A 15,283-nucleotide genomic window follows, 5' to 3' on the forward strand; every position below is an offset into this window, starting at 1 on the left:
CTCTGGGAAAATACAAAGCTTTCACTTTATTTTAAGGTGTTCTTTTCTTGTCATAAATGAAATTGTGAACTGAAATTGCAACCTCTATAGTAATCCTGTAACAAGTATCTTTTTAATAGTTTATGTTCACTGTGTTTTCCTGAACATTTTGGTTTTGTTGGGATGGTGTTCAATTACCTGCCTCCAATTTGAAAGGCTGCTGTAGAAATCTGACTACTTAAAATGGTAAGGCTAGTGTTAAAGATTTCTAGAACAGAGTTTCCTAATGAACAGTCACTGAACTGTAGGATTCAACCTCTCAATTCTACAACAGTATATTAATTTTAAGCTACTCAAAACTGAAATATCAAAAGTATGTGTTGTACAGAAATTAAAGCATTCAAAATGTTCATTTCACAAAGCAGAGTTTCTCACCTGTGACTGATCAGCTAAATAATTGTGAAGGCTTAAATACATGTATTCCTTAATCTAGGTTATAAGTAATGTGAACTCACTAATTGTTGATAAGCACCTTACTTGAAGAAGTGTAAAATTTGATAACTGGTACAGGTTTTACTTCTAGTAAACTGCTAAACTGAAATTCACATGGTATCAAATGTGAAAAAGTACTTCACGTGTGCAGTGTTTTAATTCCTTTTCTGATTCTGATCTTAAGCTTCCTATCATTGTCTGGACTATGCCAAAACAGTTGCTCTGACAGGCCATCATCAGAAACTCCATCTAATGAAGTTCTTTTTGAGCTTCCAGCTCAACATTTCTCTAAGTATCTATGTCATTAAAGCCTGTTACATAACAACGTTATCTAGCGAAATAAATAATCAATAATATTAACAAATAGTCATTAATAACAATGTGAGCAGTATTTTCGGCTTGCTGCTCAGTGTTCAGATTTAATGTGGATGTATGGGGGAGCATTATGCAGAGCAACACTCCCACAAAACACACAAAGCATCAGAGAATCCACAGGTATGAAGTTCAGTGTTTTAAAGAGTGAGGAGTAAGAACCAATGTTTTATTTCCAGTCCCTTAGAGTGCAAATAGTGAATACTTTCATACTATTTAAGCAATACAAACTCTTATGTTCAAAAAGCAAATGTATTGCATGTAATTGTAGTCAAAGATGAATACTGCAACACAACTGACACAGCTTTTTACAAGCAATTCAGCAGAGAATTGTAGGATCAAACAAAAAGAATTGCCAAGAATTATTCATTAAAAGATCCAGATGCTAAAAGCAGACATATGCCTACACCAGAACACATGGTAAATTTCAGTTGTATTGTGGTATTACGGCTGTGCACAGAAGCCATAAAAGAAGTTAGCTACAACTTCACTTGAAAAACCATAACTTCAACTGAAGAAGTTAACATGTAGCATCACTCATGTCCTTCTTTCTATATCATGATTTTCCAAAGTAAATTTCCTACCAGTATGCTCTTCATTTTGACCTGTAGTAAGAAGGTTTCAGACTTGGTGACAAACATCCCAGCGATGCATGAAGATGGCTAGCACACACTGAAGACAGTCTATAAAAAAAAGTCTTTAAAAACTGTTCAAAGCTGCACAGAGAGCACATTCCAGCTGCAGCACGAGTTCAGCACTAGCCACTACTGCCTTAAGTTATTGAGAGTATCTGTTTCTTTTGGTATACAAAGAACTGCTTCAAGTCTTAGCAGTTAAAATGTAGGACATATATCCAGTGACAAATCTGAGCCTGCATTTACTAGCAGATGTGTGACAGTTTTTTAACAGGCAGGTAGCATTGGCATGTGAGAATGGCACGTCTGGGTGGCCAAGGGGTCTCCAGTAAATAAAGTTGCTTTAAAGAAAATATGTCAAGCAAGTACTTTCACAAGCAAGTACTTCAGATTAACAAGATAGTGGCTGTTTTTGAAAGCTATACGTTTTATAAAAATATATATAGATTTGTAACTATGTATAGAAATAAAATGCATATACGAAAACCATTGATGTGTCTCAAAATGTAGGATTATGGTACAGTAAAACAAAGGTTCCTCCTAAATGTACAAACTTGTAGCAACAAGAAAAATATCACAGAGAGGAAAATTTTAATTATTAATATAAAATAAAAGTGTTTATCTTTTGCTATGGCTTGAAGCTCTATTTAGTTTGAAGATATAAACACATATATAATTTCTATGTATGTGTACTTCAAAAAAAACTATTTTTCTTTTTTGCGAAACATGCTCCATTTTGTTCTCAGACATATTTTTGGATATTGAAAATACAACCCTTAATTTGGAGCACATTAAAAGTCTAAATAATTGGATTTTTTGTTATTTAAACAAACCTCTTCTAATTAATTAAAACTATTCTAAATTAGGATTTTTCGTATAGGCTAGAGCTAGAATTTCGGTCTTATTTTGCCGTTTCTGGCCCTCCAGGACTAATTTAGCAATTTTTTTGCTTCATGTCACTGTTTCATAGGATGCTTCGGGGATTTTATGGTGCAGTTTAGCTCCATTTGTGTTGGCAAATTCAAGGATTTGAATCGGGGAAAAGTCAAATAAACCGCTGTGTTTCCAGGAATATGGAAAGCTGGTCTAACTGAAATATAGACTCTAAAAGTTAAGCTTTCAGAGAGATCGAGCCAGGGTCCGGCAATCTGAGCACACAGTTCCACCTTTAGGTCGAGGAATTTTGTCAATCACACCCACCGCAGCACCACTCCGGCTCCACGCAGCGGAGGCTCCCGGCGTCGCAGGGGAGCACGCCGGTCGGAAGGATTAAGAAACAAACGAGCCGAGTGCGCTGCTCGCGAATGAAGCGGCACGGAGCGGGCAGGGCTCCCACTCCCCCCGCGCCCCGGTAGCCCCGAGCCGGCCCCCGGCCCGCGGGCGGCCCACAGCGCGGGCGGCTGCTGCCCCCTGCCGGCGGGGAGCGCCCGTCCTCGGCGGCCTCAGCGCCCCCGCGGCGCCGCCCCGCCCTCCCGCCAGCATGGCCGCCGCCGCCGCTGCCTCGGTGCCCGTCAAGGTAAGCGTGCTTCCGCCCAGCCGCGCTTCAGGAGGGAGAAGCTGGCGTCCATCGCCGCCCGCAAGCCCTCCCGTCGCCGTCTCGAGGCGGCTGCGGGAGCGAGATGGCGCGGGCCGCGCCGCTGCCCTCCCGGCGCTGCCGAGCGCGTTCCGAGAGGCACTGCCTTCTTCCCTTCCCTCCTTCCTCCCTCCCTCCTGCTCGCTGCGTCCTTCCCACCCTCCTCCTGCGCCGCCTGTCGGGAGCGGGCCCGGGAGCGGGCCCGGGAGCGCGGCGGTGCCGCTGTGCGGGGCGGTGCTCGCCCGGGAGCTCCCTCGCCCAGGCCCGACGGGCAGGGGCGCCCGCGGCCGTCCCGGAAGAGACCTTTCTTTCCTTTTCTTTTCCTTTTTTTTTTTTTTCCTTTTCTTTTTTTCTTATATATATATATAATTTTATTTTATTTTTTCCTATCCGGAGAAATCACCTTTTCCGGGTATCTGACCTGCGTGCAGCGTGTTGGATTTGGTCAGTGACAGGGATCGTGGGTCTGTAGTCTGTAGGTCTGTTTTTAAACGTGCACGGAACTCTAAGCTTTGGCAGAAGTGAACAGTGCAAAACTTCTTTCTTAAGACTTGTCTCCTGTGTGTTTGAAGAGCTGCTCAGAGCGCTGATGGTGCCAGGGCCGAGCAGGCCGGTGGTCAGGCTGAACTTTGAGTTTTCACAAACTATACATTATTTTTCTGTGGTGAAGTAGAAAAATCCCAGTCGTTTTGGCGCCTAGAAAACAGTTACAACCTGTCTAAAATGTATAGATTTATTCTCTTAAATGTAAATTATAAGCAGCTCGATTTCTATCTCCTTTTAAGCAAAATTATTTGTAATGCTATCCTCACCCCTTTCTCAGTATCCCCAAAACAGAAGAAACGAGTACAGAAGGGTTTGTTGGTGATCAGTTGTCGAAAAGACCCATAGAAATGATGATGATATGTACTAGCTTTTAGGATCCATAGATGAACATGTATAGCCTGTTACTGCACTGCTACCTCTATGCCTTTGGCTTAAACCTACTTGGAGAAGTTCATCAAACACCAGGTGTGATTGTTCTTGGACTTCCACAGAGAAATGGGTTTGATTTTTGCAGTTATTGGTGTGGTAACTTTTTGTTAGGTTTTACTTCTGTTGCTCTTCATCTGAATGTTTGAGACACTCTAGTGTAATGCCATTTTACTTCATATTTAATTCCAGATAACCTTTGATACAGCCTCCATTGACTTTTACAACTTACATCCTTTGTGTACCTTTGTAGAGTGCAAAGTCTGGAATGGAGAATACAGTCTTACATCTTTCTGTTCTTGAGTCATTCCTAGGTGTGAGGTCAGACCTCTGTTTTTTGAGGAAAAGTGAAACTGTTCTTCTTTGATCACATCCTCTCTGTCTTCCCATACTTTCAGTGCTTGGGCTGGTAGGTGAGAATAGAACTCAGCTCCCCTGATGGTTTAGACATGGTGCTCTCAATTTAGGAGAAACTGTTCCAAACCATGCATCTCCCCACCTATTGCAGCAGAATGAGAGCAAAGTTGGTGACAAGAAAGATGAAGATCATGGGTTGAGATAAGAACAATTTGCTGGAAACGACGAGGTAAGAAAATAGACAGTAACAGCCACTATATAATCGAGAGAGGTGAGCAGCTCACCACTGTGCAGAGCCCAAAAATACCCAATTGTCATGCTACCCTGACCCAGGGCCCCTTCCACTGTTTCTGGAAGATGATACAAAGTCATATGGAGTAATTTTTAGGTCCTAGTCATGGCCCTCTCAGGCTACTGCAAAAATTAATTCTGTCCTGGCCAGAAAAAGGGTGTAGGGTATCTCTCCCACTGAGCCTAGAGCATCTGCATTTTGATAATTCACTAGAAGGTTTGGAAAGCAGAATTTAGTACAGAATCAGATTTTTGTGTCTGGTTCCCAGATGCAGATAGTATTTCTGGAAATCTTGTAGACTGGAGGAAAAATAATTGTCAGGCAAAATTAATTTTAGGATTAGAGCTTCCAGCTCCAAGTTGACCTTACAGGGTTGGAGAAGCAACTACTTCAAGAATCTCTGCTGATCTAGCTTTCCTTCCACTGAATTAGCTCTCTGGTGAATTATAAGTGAGCCCAGCATTTCTCTGGCCAGTGCTGCCTCAGGTGGCCTAGTCCACTGCCACGGACTGCCACGGAAGTAAGTTTGCAGTGGGTAAGAAGGCAAAAAAGTCTCAATATAGTCTAGGTGTTCTGTCCTTCAGGTTCTGCACCCTGGGAACCCTGGGAGCTGTGAATATTTTGCCAGCTCATTGCAGTCTGCCATTTCTGACAGCATGGATATTGGTGCAAAAGCCTATGCAGGAACTGAACAGTGCAGCCAAAGCACTGCTGCTGCAGCAGCAGGGTTATGGAGCCCAAGAACAAATTTGAGAGCAAGCACACCAGGCTTATGCTGCCAAAGTCCAGGCCTGCTGCTTTCTGTACAGGAACAGTTTGTTACTCTGATGGATCTGTGTGTTTATAATAACCACAAAGCACTGGAGTTTCAAAATAACTTCTATGTTTGCATCTATGGCTGCTCTCTCCAACATTGCACATTTCCTCAGTCCCAAACAACTTTCACTTTGCTAGATGTAAAAGTTCAGCTTCCTTTTGAATTCCTAAGTCATAGGGCACTAGTAAAACAAATGTTGTACCCAGCTGAAACTAGTAGAGTTGCTGAAGGAACTTCTTTTTCTTTTTCCTAGATAGAAAAAAATAGAAAAGGCACCATTTTGGTGCTGTTTTTTGTTAATGTAGCAATCATCAGTGTTTAGTGAATGTATGCATGAACATTGTTGAAGATACTTTTGTTGATTTTGAGTTTGTGATTGTTCCTGTTGCATACCTTCCACGATTCTTAAGGCAATTGCTTATTTATCCTAAAGTGTATATAGTTTTTAGGATTTTCATGAGCAATCCAAGTCAGAACCTTTGTGATAGCTAAGCAGCACGAGTAACATGGAGACAGACCCGTCAATACTTCTGCAAACAATGATCTAGGTCTTCCCTAAAGCTGGTACATGTATTCAGGGTCAGAATATGTGGATTAGTACTATTTTCCTTAGCACCACTTCTCCGCTCCACAGGGTGGCAGACAGAAATAGGAGATCGGCTAAAACTACCTCCTCCTATCAGCGTTTAGACCACTGGGTGTGGAAGGCTTTGATAGAGAAGTATTTATAAGTAACAAAGAACACAGAGCCTCTGCTTTGTGAAAAGTGCTTAATGAGCCAGCTAATGCCGTGGTTGAACAGATGGGGTCTCTACGAATGTGAAAGTAAGAAAAAGCTAGAGTAGGAGGCAGCTCTGTGTGTTCTGGAAGGAGGGTGTTGAAGTCTGAAGGTTTTACTTGGGAAGCTTTCAGTCTTTGTGGTAATAAATTATGTCAGAATGGTTCAGATTTTGTTCTTCCCTCATAAGCAAATCAGTCATGATATATATTCAACTTGATACAAACTTTGCAACAACTAGTCAGATTGAAGAAAAAAACAAGAAACGCTCATTTTCTCTATGTGTGATAAAGGTGACATCACTTTTAAATACCATTACAGAGTGTTGATTTGTGAAAAGCTTGACAGTAACTATTCTGTCTGAAGAGTTACAAGTGTTCTGAACTCAAGAAAAGCTTGACTTGATAGAAAATCTAATTATCCCTAGAGAGACAAAAACCAAGTTACTTTTCAATTATGAACTAGAAAGAAAAAAAACCAGATGCATTTTTCTTAGCTGGAATATGCAATCACAGGCAAATCAAAACACAGGAGGGATTTTAGTTGGGAAACCTCTCAGATTTTGTCATATCAAAACAAAAGACAAGGTTTTTTTCCAAAAATGTTTTTGGAAAGCAAAACTTCATTTTGGAGGTATAATACCATATAGAAATGCCTGTGTCCTGGTTACAGCTATAGTAAAGTTAATTTCCCCTCAGTGGCTGTTCCAGTGCTGTGTTTTGGATTCAGAATGAGAATGGTGTTGATAACACACTGATGTTTTGGGTTTTGCAAAGTCATGTTAATCCTAAATCAAGGACTTCTTTTTTTGTTGCCTCATGCTCTGCCAGGTAGGAAGGGGGGGTGAATATAAACAAATCTGGGAGGGAGCATAGCTGGGACAGCTGACCTAAGCTGACTGAAGGGATATTCCACACCATGGGATGTCATGCCCACTGTATAAACTGAGGGACTTACCCATAAGGTCGTCTGAGTTTGAAAATGGGGGTCTGGCATTAGTGGGTGCAGAGCAGTTGTATTGTGCATCGCTAGTTTTTCCCTTTTCTATCATTATTGCTGTTTACTACAATTATCCTTTTTACCATATTTACTTTATTTTCAGTTGCTAAACTTTTATTATATCAGCATACAAGTTTTACTTTGATTCCACTCCCCATTCCACCAGAGTACAGGAGGAAAGAAGGGAGGTTTGAGCATGTGGCTGTGTGATGCTTAGCTTCCAGCTGGGCTTAAAACCATGGCAAACTGATATTCAGTATGGTGGTTATATGTAAGACTTTTGTCTGTATAAACAAGAAGCTTTTGTTTTAATGTGCTTTCTACATGTATTTCTCAGTCACTACAGGTACTCCCAAATAGCAGTCTTAATTTTTATACTGAAAATAAATGTTTAATGGCACATCTTTTGCACTTTTTCATAGGGTTTTTTTTTTTAATTTGGTATTTTAAGGAGGAGAATCATGGGATAAGAAATTGGCAAGCAAAATACAGTTGTTTAAAATCAGGTATTTGAATTTTGCATTCTGGAAAAGTGTGGTGGGCGTATTATGCGTTGTTGATCTGTAGCCTAGCCTCATCTTGAGAAGAAGATACATTTTGTAGCTGCCTGGTTAGTTTTTCAGGCATGCAGTTAAATGAATTGCAAGAAGACTAATATGTACTTTCTGTGTAAGATCGGAATTATCGGTGGAACTGGCCTGGATGATCCGGATATCTTGGAGGGAAGAACAGAAAAATATGTTGACACTCCTTATGGCAAGGTCTGTATAACCTTTTTACTTATTACTGAAACTTTTTGCCAATTTTCAAGATGTTTATATGCTTTAAGATTTTTCAGACTGGTAAGGGAGGTGCTGGCACAACTGGTTTTAGTTGCTATGTGAGATTCTTAGTTTATAAAAGTGAAGTATTATTGCAAAGATGATGTGCAAAGGAGACTATACCTCTTCTCATTTGTAGATTGGATTAATTTAGAAACTCACTGATTAATTTACAGTCAAGGGATAAACCATGTCTTTCAGATTTGTACTGGTGTATGACCTGTATTATCTGTCAGATCGGTCCAGGAACTTTTCTGAATTGCAGAAAACTGTCCTTTGAGGTATATGAGACACCATTTTCCCTGTAACTAATGAATTATGCTTTACCTGCCAATGTAAGATCATGCTTACAGCCACATAATGGGAAAATTATTTGAAAATGAAGCTCTGAAACTGTTTTTGTGACCCTGGTACACCTGAACAATTCTCCTTTACATTGCTTGAATCCATCTCCTCAGCAGAAGGGAGTGGTGGCTAGGGCTATTGCTCTATACACAGCGCTGGGTCTGTTTTGAAGGATAATTCCTGGCACAAAGCATTTATAGTACAAACAGGCAAGACAAAGGATGAGGGAGTTTCACAGGCAGGAAATCAAGGGGGAGAGATGTTCTAATTGTCACATGAAGCTCACAGAAGAATTGGATCTTAGGTAACCATGTTGTAGGACATGGGGAGTCTGGGTGCTTTATAATTGTCATTAGAATTATATCTTATGCAATCTACAGTGTACATACAAAAAAAAAATCTGGTACCTGGTAGCAAGTGCTATTTTGTGACTGGAAGCTTGCCAGAAAACTCAATGATGTGGTGTGTGATTAAAAACCGAATCCATGGCTCCACTCAAAAATGGTTTTAAATGGAGTGTAAAGAGCAAGAGGAGTTTGTATCCACACCATTTGGGAAGGGGAAGGAGGTAAATATTAAAGGAAAACATAGTCAGAAGAATGCATTTGACTTTTCTATCATCTTTCAAAATTAGTTAACACACTGTAATATAATGAAGGGAACTTACCTCCTCTGTTTCCCATACTCTGGTTTCCAAGAGTAACCAGTTTTGTTCTGAAGGAGAATCCACTGGCTAAACCAAACCAGTTGCCATTGCATTCCCTATTTTGTGAGAGTCATGGATGTTCATCACAGCCTGGATGCATTTGGAGACTGCTGGCAAAGCAAAAGTAATACTACGCTTGTAGCAGATATAAACTGAAGCTTTCCTATCTATGGTGGATAGAACACTTCTCACTCACAGAATTCTGTTCAGATCAGAGTTAATGGCACAGAGCATTTGAAGGTCTGTTCTGTCACAACACTGAGATACCACAGGGTTTGGGGAATGGAGATTCTGCATCTACAATAAGTGACCTACAGTAGGGTTTTATTCCAGTAACTGTATTCTATTCTGCATTCTACAATAAGTGGCCTACAGTAGGGTTCAGTATTCTTGAGAAGAGTAGGAGTACTTCCAGGATGGCTCCTGCACAAAGGAGTGAAAAAATCTTCATCAGCCATTCAACTTTGATCGTTATGGAAGGCTTTTTTTACTTTGGGGTTTTTTTTTTGGTTTTTTGTGAGGTTTTTTGTTGGGGTTTTGGTTTGTTGTTTTTTTTTTTAATACTAGTAAGTAGCTTATCTAGTGTCTTTTTTCCTGTGTTCTTCACAGAATGCAATGTAAATAGCAGAATGTTGGTCCGTGTTGTGGTTTGTGAGAGACCTTGATCAACTGACTGTCTCTGTCTGAGCTTGCATATTGCACATCTAGCATAGGCTGAACTTAAAAAAGAGATCTCATGAATATTTTTCTTTGAGGGGAATGAGAATACAACTGATGAGATACCACGGTATGAATACAAACATGAATTTGAGATAATGTCCTGAGTTTAACTGGGACTGTTAAGCTGTCCTGTTTGGAGTCAGGTCACAGTCCAAGAAAGAGAGTACAACCAAAGAGGAAGCTTTTATCCTTTTACCAGTAATGGCCTGTCTTCCTTCTTTCTCTGTAAACCTGAACTTTTGATAATCAGGCCATTGACCTGATGGTGGTTTCATGCAGGTTTCCTCCTGTATAGAATCACATTAACTTCAGCACTGAATGCAGTTTCCAGTTCAGCAGCTGATGGATCAGCCTTAGTGTAAGATGTGCAGAGCTTAGTCCACAAGTTACAGTTGGACAAAGTGCAGTGGATTTCGATTGAAGCACAAACAAGCCTCAAATTCAGTTGATGTTAACTAGGTGGATCAATATTCACTTACTTTGCTGCTGAGACTATTTAGTATTCAGGAAGGAGGTGTTATACAACCTGCCTCTCATTTTAGAACTACATAGTTGAGAGGAGCAGCTATTGCTGAATGCAAGAGGGCAATTTTATTTTTGTTTAAGTGTGCCTGGAAAAGTTTAAAAGTTTATGGTTGGTTTGTTTGTATTTTTTTCGTAAAGGCTTATTTTGTTCTTGATTGTTACTGGAATAAAACCAAATGGGAACTTTGCTGTCATAAAGATACTTTTTCATAGATGTATGAAGTCAGTGGAGAGAGAATCTGCCTGAAATTTAAATAAGTAAAGGGCTTAAGAAAAAAGTAAAGGGCTTAATTTAAACAAACTTCAGAACTTTGTGGTCTTTTATTTCCCCAGAGAAACTGCGATTAAAACATCGACTAATTTAGTTCAAGCAAAACTAGGAAGAATGAAAATGAATGAATGTCAAAAGAAAATTGCAAGTTATTATATTATATTATTATTATATATAGTTATATTATAATTATTATTATAATTGCGAAGCATAGTTGCTAGAATGTGTGTCCGTTTCCTTCTGTCATGTAAAAATGCAAAGCGTGCAATTCCATTTTACTTAAATCTTGGGGTTTAATTCTTAACTTTCTAGGCAAGGAAACTTGTGCCAACAGATTTTTGAGTGAAAATCTTTCTGGAGTAGATGTTCCTTAGCACCTTTGACATTTGACAGCAGCAAAATAGATTTTTCTTTAATGAAAAATACCATTTTCATTTATTTTTAAAGATTAATAATAGCTTATATTTTCTTCATACTGAGTCCTTGAATTGTCTTCTGCTTTGGCTTTTTTGAATCCTAAGAATCATTTAACTACAAAATTTAGCATTAGGGAATGTGGGAAATATGGAAACGTTTAAAGGAAACTGTTGTGACAGTCTTTGCTGTTCTCTGTGTTGACATTGGTCCTCCTATGATCTATCAAGTTACATTACAAATAGTGAAAATGCAGAATAGTTTTTAAAAAAACTAAGAAGGCGGCTTTCAGCACTTAATAGTCCAACTATCTTTTCTCCTTTGTCTGCTTCCACCATTTTCAGTACATCAAAAATTTGGTATTCTATGGAAAATATTCTATGGAAAGTATTTTCTATGGAAAATATCCCAAAATATTGGAAAATATTTTCCAATATTCTATGGAAAATAAAAAATCTTTTGAGATTGTAACTCCAGATATGGAAAATATTAGTCTCCTACAGGATCATACATGCTGTTCCAAGCAATTTTATCTTCATCATTGAATTTTGAAGCTCCTAAAAAGCTTTGTTCAGGATATGTTTTCAGTTAGATTCTCTTCCTTTCTGGATGACAGGTCTTGGTTCTAAATCACCTTCCCTGGTGGGTAAGAGATCTTCCCACTCTAGAAAATTATTCTAGGGGCTCCGTGTCTTTTTCTGATCATGAATATGTCTGGCAAACAAAACAGAAAGCTCCACCTTTCAGTTGAGTGCTTTTTGCTTGCACCAGGAGAACCTGACCATGTAACATAATACTTAAGCTCTTCTTCTACCTCCCCAAAACAATGTACATCATTTGGTTCCTAAACTGACTCATGGGTAGAGTGGAGTCTTACAGAACCTCTGAAATGCTTTTTCATCACAAGTGTTCCATGTTCATTCTGTTTTCTGTTCCAATTAGCCTCTGAGGTGAGGCCAAGGGAAAAAGGAATTCTGTAGACACCACATGAACAGTACTTTATGCATATTTATATTATAGACAAAGGGGATTTATTCCAGTCGTTTGTTATTGTAATAATTTGGGGTTAGTTGCCCAGAGTTCTACCCTTTCTTTTCTGTTTTTGCAACAGTGCAATATTACATGAGTAATATTTATCTGACTTGTATTTTGTGAAAAGAGGGAAGCAGTTAAATACATTTATGGATTTTTAATGTTTGAGAACTTTTTTATTGGACCTTTTATTAAATCTCCTTTAAAAATACAGTATTAGAGCTTTGATTTCAAATTGCTCCATTGGAAGTTTTTATTATTTTATCACCACTCCTGGCTATGACTGAGCTAATAGTAGAAAGGCACAGCACTTGGAAAGAACTTGCGGAGAAAGCAAGCAGAATGGAAGTATATGCTATAGCTATGTTACATGGTTAACACATAGTTTGAAATGTCTGTTTCTAAAACTTTATGCACATATCAATAGTTGGTTGAGTCTTATTCAATCTCTTTACCAGCAGCCTGGATGAAGGGATAGAATGAACAATGGAATGAACCCTAAGCCAGTTTGCAGATGACATGAAACTGGGGGAGTGTCTGACACACCTGAAGGTTTTGGTGCCACTCAGAGGGACCTTAGTCTGGAGAACTGAGCAGAGAGAAACCTGATGGGGTTTAACAACAGCAAGTTTAGAGTCCTGCACCTGCGGTGGGAATAACTCCAAGTACCACCAGAGCCAGAGGCTGACCTGCTGGAAAGCAGCTCTGTGGAGAGGAACCTGGGCTGGTGGATGACAAGTTCACCCTTTCAGTCAGGAGGGCCAATGCTGTCCTGGGGTTCAGCAGATAGAGTGTGGCCAGCAGGTCAAGGGCTGTGATTCCCCTTCTACCTGCCCCTGATGAGGCTGCATCTGGAGTGCTGTGTTCAGTTCTGGGTTACTCAGTACAAGAAAGACAAGGTGCTACTGGAAAAGGTCTGGCAGAGCCATAGAGGTGATGTAGGATCTGGAGTATCTCTCTTGTAGGAAGAGCTTGTCTTGAGCTTTTAAGAGTATTTTTGTAGTATTTTGGGGGCTTAAGTCCCAGTTTTAATACGTGCTTATTACTTAACACAGCAAATGTGTGTAAACAAAATCCCAAATGCTAATTTTTGTGAACCTTCCTTGTTATGGAAAGTTGCAATGGCAAGTTGCCTTGGCCACTAGACAGCAAGGCTTTTACCTTGTGTGAAATTTCACTCTCAAAGCTGTGCTTGTTTGAGAAGAGTATATGTAAGGTAAAGATTAAACACTTAAATATCAATACTTTAATATTAAAAGACAGGAAAAAAAGAAAAAGAAGTCAGAATAACTACTAAACAGTAGTTGTAAACATAAATTTTCTGGAATGTTCCCTTTTTTTAAAAAGAAGTAGTAAGTGTCTGCCAGAATTTAAACATTGGTGATTGACTAAGTTATGGTGCTTTGGAGAGCTTTCACATGAATAATTACCAAAAAGAGCTGTGCAATATGAAGTAGAAGGTGAGGTTTTTATTAGAAATTAGTATCTTTAACATGTGACTCCCATATCACTTAATTGTCAATCACTGCAAATTTTCAAGTGTATAATAAAATCAACAGCTGTAAAACTAAACACTAATTGGAATCTTGCATATAGCATAACAATTTTATTTGTTTTCAATTTGTTTATCAAATAGCTGGCAACAGAACATTTCTAAATGCAGGTGTGTGAGTCAAGACACGAACTTGTGATCAGTAAATAAAACACGATTTTATTAGTAGCTGTTTTAACAAAAAGGGAAGCTACAACATAGTGTATTTCAGATCTCTGAAGGCCAAAAGCAGAGCTCAGTCCATTATTGTCCACAGTCCATTAATTTATTGTAATAGTGGTTGGTGACTTGGATGCTGCCTCTCTTGGGCAGGATGACCCATCTACATGTCCAGGTTCCAGCTGGACAGCTAAAATAAAAATGCTCTGTTGTCCTAGCTGGTTGGTAGCCCAGAAGATTGTATTTTTTGTTGTGTAGCTGTAAGAGAAGTCCCTGGGCTGAGCAAATACAACTCTGCTTCTGCCACTTATGTACCAGAATTTTTCTATTGTATTACATTTCATTTCCCAAAAGCAGGACTCCTAGCAGCAGGGAAGAGTGAGTTTTTAAGGAAGCTGGGAGTCAGTGAGGGGTGGGTTGGAGGAATCCAGAACTCCTCACAACCTACTGCAAGCCCAAGTCAGAAAAAGGGACAGAGAAGAGAATGATGAGTATTATGGAAAAGCACAGATTAAATGTTTTTTTGTGTTGGAAGGTGTTTTTAGTAGAGACTGGTACCTATTTAGCAAAAAGAAACTTAAGAAGTTTACAGGAAAGAGTGAGTCATGCTAACCAATTTGATGGTAACACATGCATGCTACAGTTTTTTGTGTTTTAAATTCTCTTTTGATATATTAGAAAGTATTACAGTTTCAAACCCAAAAATAAAGAGTTGCAATGTAAATGTTAGTATGAGCACAGAAAATTTGTGGTAATCCTTCCAGTCTCAAGTTTGATCTTCCTGTTCCAGGCTGTTTTACTAATCTGCCATATCAAATTACAGAGCTAAGGTCATGAAAACACTAGAGTACAATGGTAATCAGTATTTTCCTTCATAACTGCTGCACTTATTTTAGGTAGTAGTAAAGGTTTGTAATGTGATTGTCAGGCAGTAACTCGTTCTTACATCCTTGTTTTGCAGCCATCAGATGCTTTGATTTTGGGAAAGATCAAAAATGTGGACTGTGTGCTCTTAGCAAGGTAAATTAGCATTTTAAGGGGTTTGTATTATGCATCTTTAAGTTTTCTCTGATTTTTTTCTCTTTTCATTAGGTTAACTGAATTTCTGCTCTGATATGATCTTGCTCTGTGAGGTTGCTAGCACACTCCAAGTTTTTTCATAAGCAAGTTTGGGGTTTTTCATAAGCAAATCTTACACTGCAAGGACTGAGAGTGTTAAAGGTGCTGTCTAGGTTAGATCAAAAATCCAATGGGAGGTATTACCCTAGTAAGAATGGCAAGCCTGCAGGGCCACCTGCTCTGATGATAGGTAGATGTTACTGATAATCTTACGAATTAATTCATCTGCTCACTACATTTGCTTATTTCCTTTGTGAAGCAGAACATGTCAGTTTCAGATGAACTGTGTTGCTGATACCACTGTAAACTCATTCAAATCATACCCTTAGATTACTGAGTCCTCTAGCTGTTAC

The 15,283-nt window shown here is 39.3% G+C and overlaps 1 protein-coding gene across 1 annotated transcript in view; it reads left to right on the plus strand.

Annotated features, from left to right (window-relative positions):
* The first annotated feature begins 2,946 nt into the window (after nucleotides 1-2,946).
* The window catches only part of MTAP (methylthioadenosine phosphorylase), a 30,745-nt gene continuing 18,408 nt past the window's right edge, over nucleotides 2,947-15,283 (plus strand). The window contains exons 1-3 of the mRNA XM_066338588.1: nucleotides 2,947-2,994; nucleotides 7,941-8,027; nucleotides 14,773-14,831. Of these exons, the coding sequence (XP_066194685.1) occupies nucleotides 2,959-2,994; nucleotides 7,941-8,027; nucleotides 14,773-14,831 (182 nt within the window). The 5' untranslated portion in view covers nucleotides 2,947-2,958. The remainder of the gene's footprint in view (nucleotides 2,995-7,940; nucleotides 8,028-14,772; nucleotides 14,832-15,283) is intronic.

Source organism: Sylvia atricapilla, chromosome Z (genome assembly GCF_009819655.1).
Source record: "Sylvia atricapilla isolate bSylAtr1 chromosome Z, bSylAtr1.pri, whole genome shotgun sequence".
NCBI lineage: Eukaryota > Metazoa > Chordata > Aves > Passeriformes > Sylviidae > Sylvia > Sylvia atricapilla.